Source organism: Scylla paramamosain, chromosome 8 (genome assembly GCF_035594125.1).
Source record: "Scylla paramamosain isolate STU-SP2022 chromosome 8, ASM3559412v1, whole genome shotgun sequence".
NCBI classification, from domain to species: domain Eukaryota; kingdom Metazoa; phylum Arthropoda; class Malacostraca; order Decapoda; family Portunidae; genus Scylla; species Scylla paramamosain.
This window is the reverse complement of record NC_087158.1, coordinates 24,038,023-24,044,022: the sequence shown is the minus strand read 5'-3', so window position 1 is coordinate 24,044,022 and position 6,000 is coordinate 24,038,023. Positions and strand designations below refer to the sequence as shown.

Sequence of the window (6,000 nt, the reverse complement as noted above, 5' to 3'; positions counted from 1 at the left end):
CCCTCCAGCACACACACTGGCTGCGATACATGCCACCACTTCATTCCTACGCTGTGTGGAGTGGTTATCATTTCTCCTTAATTTAGAAGCCAATAAAATGATAGTTATAATTAAATTCTCTCTCTCTCTCTCTCTCTCTCTCTCTCTCTCTCTCTCTCTCTCTCTCTCTCTCTCTCTCTCTCTCTCTCTCTCTCTCTCTCTCTCTCTCTCTCTATATATATATATATATATATATATATATATATATATATATATATATTGCACAAACGCGTATACACAGATAGAAAACAGTGTGTCTTGCATCCAAAGAATTTAAATTGTTATTTCCTTTCTCGTTCCTAGAAGAGAGACGCCACCTTGTAAAAAGAACGAGCGCACACACTCGCTGTCACTCATGCATGGCAAAGGACAAACAAATAGAAACACGCGCCAAAAATGTTGCAAGACAAACACCTGTCGGCCAGCCATGGACTGCTGGCCACAAAAACAACGTTGTGCTCAGTGACACACAAAACTAAACTACACTTAACAAGTAAGTGGAAAGTGTACTGACCTTTTTGCACTTGACGAGGGCGATGATGGTGATGAGGTTCCCGGGCACGCCCAGCACAATGAACAAGACGCAGCAGAACACGGCAAAGTCCAGGAGATGAGGCGGGTAGTCTGCGAAGAGCGGCTCCGTGTAGTTGGTAATGGTGGAGAAGCTTGGGCGCTCCACGCTTAGGTTGTCGTCCAGGGCTGAGAGGTACACTGGCTCCGGCCTGCCCAACAGCAGCCTCTGCAGCCCACCTGTCTCCGAGGGGGACGTGTAGGCGTCTCCCCCGGAGTCTAAGGTAAAGCCGAGAGCCTCCTTGATGACCGAGGCGTTGCGGTGCGTCACATTCCGTTCTGAAAGTGGCGGCGTGGAGCCCATCAGGATATCTAAGAGGCCGTGACCTTTAGTATCCTCCACACTTGATGTTACGTTTTCCACGCTCCCCCCTGCCTCGCCCAGCACTCCGCCCACCGTAATGTTATACCCAGCACTCAGGGGCCGATCACTGCCCTGCACATCACTCCCTCCCCTCACTTCAATGCCGCTTCTTCCACTCTCGTTTCTGTGCACTCCGCCGGCTTTGTATATAGACCACAGCAACCTATGACTGCTGCCACCTGTTACGTTCCTCTCCCCTTCCTCCGAACCTCCTGAAGGGGACGGGAGCGATGAGGCGGGGCCATCCCCGTATAGAGACGGCCCCCCTCCGGTAGGCAGGTCCCCGGCGTCGGTCAAAGCCTGGGGAGAAGGTAATCCTTGGCCCAATTCCCTCGCGGCACCACTGATCCCCGACCAGGCGGTGGAAACTCCAGTAGAGGCTCTGGGAAGGGTCGCCGCCCCCCGGCCAGCATCACGTCTCTCCAACCGCCGAGAGACTCACAAAGCGCACGCAACGCACACTATGGCTTGGTGGTGTTCTTGCTGCTGCTACCTCGCTCTCCGGCTCCTCGCCTCCCTCATGTCTCGGTTTCCTCTCCGAATATTCACTTTCATAGTAAATCACTTCTCCACCAATAGCAATACTCCATCACCACTGCACTTTACCTGCGGGGGGAGAGAAAACACAATTAGAGCTATCTGGCAGGGGAATCAGTGGAAAGCATGATCTCCTTACTCTGCGATCAAGTTTCCATTAAGACAGTTTACGTCGGGATTAAGGAAGAGTGAGGAGGGCTCAGTGTGTAGCCTCGCCAGGGATGCACAGCCAGCCTGCGTCACCTGCTGGTTATCCCGACACGAGCTGGTCCTGCCTCCCTTTGATTCTATTTTACTGCCTGCAATCGTTATCTGTTCATGTCAGTTTTAATATGGACGTGTTGTCTCTCTCTCTCTCTCTCTCTCTCTCTCTCTCTCTCTCTCTCTCTCTCTCTCTCTCTCTCTCTCTCTCTCTCTCTCTCTCATAGGTCATTCATGCTGTGCAACATTCAATACTCGTGTATAAATCTGACCTCCCCTTCTCTGTTATTTATCATTGTCTAGGAATTTATGTTATCACTGTTGTGGGAATGTTATGTTCTGTTGCATACCACCATCAGCAGTGCTGCTGGTGTGGCCGCTGGAGTGTTACCAGAGCCGAGGGAAGAGCCGTAGGTAAGAATGTTAACCAGCAAGGGACCGAATAAGCTTGACACGATGCTAATTACGATAGAAAATATCATGACAAGAGGAGAAATTGATGAAGTGATAAAAAATATAATAGATACTTGACGAGATGAAAAATAAATACAACTTGTATGTATTTATCTTGATTACATCCATAAATATTCTCAACCTTTGATCGCCATGAGGTGAAAAGATATAAAAATACCTTAAGTGAAGATTGTGATGGAAATATTGAATTATTTATTGAAAACGCGTTCCCAGGATGGAAAATTATGCTAATAGATAATATGTCCCGTGATATGATGTACGCATGTGCGAGAAACGGGACTTGAGGTGAAAAAGAAAGGTACCTATTGTGGCGATGAAAGGAAAACCTGAGATACGCGGATGGAAACTACGAAATTTTGTTTGTACTGAGTGGGCCGTGAAAAAAAAATGTATAGATAATCCTGACCGTTTGAAGAACAGTGGAAATTGTAATGAATTAAGTGGACAGAAGGAAAAAAATAAGTTGAATATGGAAAGAATAATGATAAAACTGAATGGGGCATGAAAGGAGAGTTGTAGATAGACCTGAACAAGATAGACAGACATAAATGCTGAAGAACATTAGAAATTGCATTGAATAAAGTGGACAAAAAAAAGCAAGTGGTAAATAAAAACAAAACTGATAAATCTGAATGAGAATGAAAGAAAAAAAATATATATAGAAAGGCTTGAATAAGATAGAGACATATACGAACACTTGAAGAACCTTGGAAACTGCAATGAATAAAATGGAATGAAAATATACTAGAAACATACGTAAAGTAAATAACAGCTGATATTACTGAATACACAAACCAGCGAAATGATAAGTGAAGAGAAAGGAAAGCAAAACTGTGTGAGAATAAAAGAGACAGGAAATCTGAACATTAATTAATATGGGAGAGAAAAATGATACCACTGAGTCTGAAATGCAGTGTATGAAGACGGATGATTAAAATTGCAACTAAAACAATATTAAAGAATAACAGACTAAGAAGGATAATACAAAGCAGAGGCAGCACAAATAAAACGAGAAGCAGAAGGCAACATAACAATCCCTAATCACAAGCAATGATTCAAGGCACTGATACACTCCACGTCTTCTAAATGAAATAAGAACTATAACACTCCTTAAATTAATATGAATGAGGTGATTAAATGATTCCTACACACACACACACACACACACACACACAGTAAAATGGAACTATACACACAAATATACAAACGGATTTCTCCAATTTGTATACACGAAATTAAAAAAAAAAGTAATTTACCTTACTGGACACACTGCGGCGCCCCTTCCGTCGTGATGCAATTAAAGGAAAAAACGTATGGAAATGTTTTGTCTTCCCCTTCCATTCATCCCTCACTGTTATCACCTCCTTTCCTCTTCTCGTTTTGTCACCACGTCAGTTTGCTTCCGCCTGTCTGTCTGTCTATGAATATGTGTGTGTGTATGTCTGTCTGTCTGCTTCTGTCTTCCTCTCATCGTTCTAGAAATGTGGACCATATACATTCTCTCTCTCTCTCTCTCTCTCTCTCTCTCTCTCTCTCTCTCTCTCTCTCTCTCTCTCTCTCTCTCTCTCTGTATCTCCTTTTGAACACCACCACCACAAGGAACCCTCAGGACTGTAAATATTCCCGATCCACAATCACCTAGCAATACCTCTCCTACATTTCTTCCTCCATTTCCACCGCCGCGTTCCCCTGCGCCACAAATTGGGTGCTATTCTTCACGCTCAACGTAGTGTAGCGATGCACCGTCACATTTACAAGTTCTGGCCGCTGCCGATGGAGGTTTAGTCCCCTTTATGTGTGTGTAACTAAGGGTTGTAACATGGTCTGGTGGGACGACCGCCTCGCCTCGCCCCTGTTTAAGAAGTGCTGTGCTGGCGGCTCGTGTTTGGACTGGCTTGGTGTTTTATGGGGGCGTGCGGTCAAGGTCGTTGCGTGCGTGCGTGTCTGTGTGCGTGTCTGTGTGTGTGTGTGTGTGTGTGTGTGTGTGTGTGTGTGTGTGTGTGTGTGTTCGAACCGCCTCTATGTTTATTCATCCTCCATGTTTTTTTTTTTTTTTTTTAATATTCAAATTCGTTCGAGTGTTTGAATTTTAATGTATGCATTGTGTTAGTGTTTCCTTCGATCCCATGTTTGTTTTATGGATTTTTTGCTAGAATTGTCATGCATGATTTGATTTTGGTATTCCGTTAATGCTTTGTTTATTATTTCCAGGACGATTCTTGTTTTGCATGTGGTAACTGATGCTCTGTTTTATTGTGTTGTTTACGAAAGTTCGAAATTAAATGCATGTACTCGTATATACTCGTAAATATTATGGTTGGGAAAAATGTACTAGACTGTGTGTGTGTGCGTGCGTGCGTGTGTGTGCGTGTGTGTGTGTGTGTGTGTGTGTGTGTGTGTGTGTGTGTGTGTGTGTGTGTGTGTGTGTGTGTGTGCGTGCGTGCGTGTGTTGCCGCTAAGTCCTGTTTTTTTCTGTAAGTTTCTCTTTTTCCTTTTTAAAACTTTCACCATTATCACCAATGGAAACTTTTTACTTGTTGTTATCGCTTTCGTAGTGTAATTAAATGTTCAAGGATAAAAAAAAAGGATAGAAAACATTATATTAATTTACCGGTTATTTTATATGATATTCTCTCTCTCTCTCTCTCTCTCTCTCTCTCTCTCTCTCTCTCTCTCTCTCTCTCTCTCTCTCTCTCTCTCTCTCTCTCTCTCTCTCTCTGTACGATATTAACACAATGCTCATTTATAGTTCTATTTGGACTATAAAGCTGAACTGGTTGAAGAGACACCTGATAACGAATACACAGGAGATAACAAGAAAATAAAAGAAAAAGAAAAGACCTCCAAAAATCTGCATATATTTCCTCTGAATGAGATCCTTCCATTACACCGAGAGAGAGAGACTGAGAGATAAAAGTTGAGGCCCAATCATTGAATATTCCGAAGTTGCTGTCACCTCGCGATCTCCTCTAATCCAAAACAAAAACATTCTATTCTTAACTCCTCCTCCGCTCTAACAAACTCCTTGTGCCAGCTTGGAGCGATGTGGAGAGGGGACGCACATTTGCATTTCGCGTGAACCATACAAAGAAAACTACTAATTCATATGCAGATGCGCAGCTCTCTGGCTTCAGAATTACCCTTAGGCGGCTTCCATTAATACCCGTCCTCTTTGTGTCTCGCCTTTTTCCCTCCGTCTTGATCTTGTGAGGTATTAGCGCCGGGAACGTTGAGAGAGGCGACCGATGCTGGGGACGTTGTGTTTTATATATGATTCTACGTTTCTGTCTCTGCTTGTGTGTGTTTTTATGTCTATTTCTGTCCATGTGTTTGTTCCTCTATGTCTGTGTGCTTGTCTATTTCTGTCTGTTGTTTGTATGTGAGAGAGAGAGAGAGAGAGAGAGAGAGAGAGAGAGAGAGAGAGAGAGAGAGAGAGTGTGTGTGTGTGTGTGTGTGTGTGTGTGTGTGAGAGAGAGAGAGTGTGTGTGAGTGTGTGTGTGTTTCTCTTCTTTCTCCCTTTAAACGGTTTAAATACTATTATTTTTGTCTTGTTTACATAAGAATTTCGTCAGAATAAACTTAAGAGAAACAGGCCTTTGCAAACTAAAATTTTATAGGCGAATGAAGAGAAAATTGAAAAGAAAAACAAACATAGTAACTAAATTTTTGGTGAGTCTCTCTCTCTCTCTCTCTCTCTCTCTCTCTCTCTCTCTCTCTCTCTCTCTCTCTCTCTCTTCTCTCTCTCTCTCTCTCCTCTCTCTCTCTCTCTCTCTCTCTCTCTCTCTCTCTCTCTCTCTCTCTGAACGTCGTGTCTT

At 43.5% G+C, this 6,000-nt stretch overlaps 1 protein-coding gene across 1 annotated transcript in view; it reads right to left on the bottom strand.

Annotated features, from left to right (window-relative positions):
* Positions 1-403: 403 nt before the first annotated feature.
* The window catches only part of LOC135102597 (uncharacterized), a 54,778-nt gene continuing 49,181 nt past the window's right edge, over positions 404-6,000 (bottom strand). The window contains exon 2 of the mRNA XM_064007860.1: positions 404-1,579. Coding sequence (XP_063863930.1) covers positions 515-913 — 399 coding nt within the window. The 5' untranslated portion in view covers positions 914-1,579 and the 3' untranslated portion in view covers positions 404-514. The remainder of the gene's footprint in view (positions 1,580-6,000) is intronic.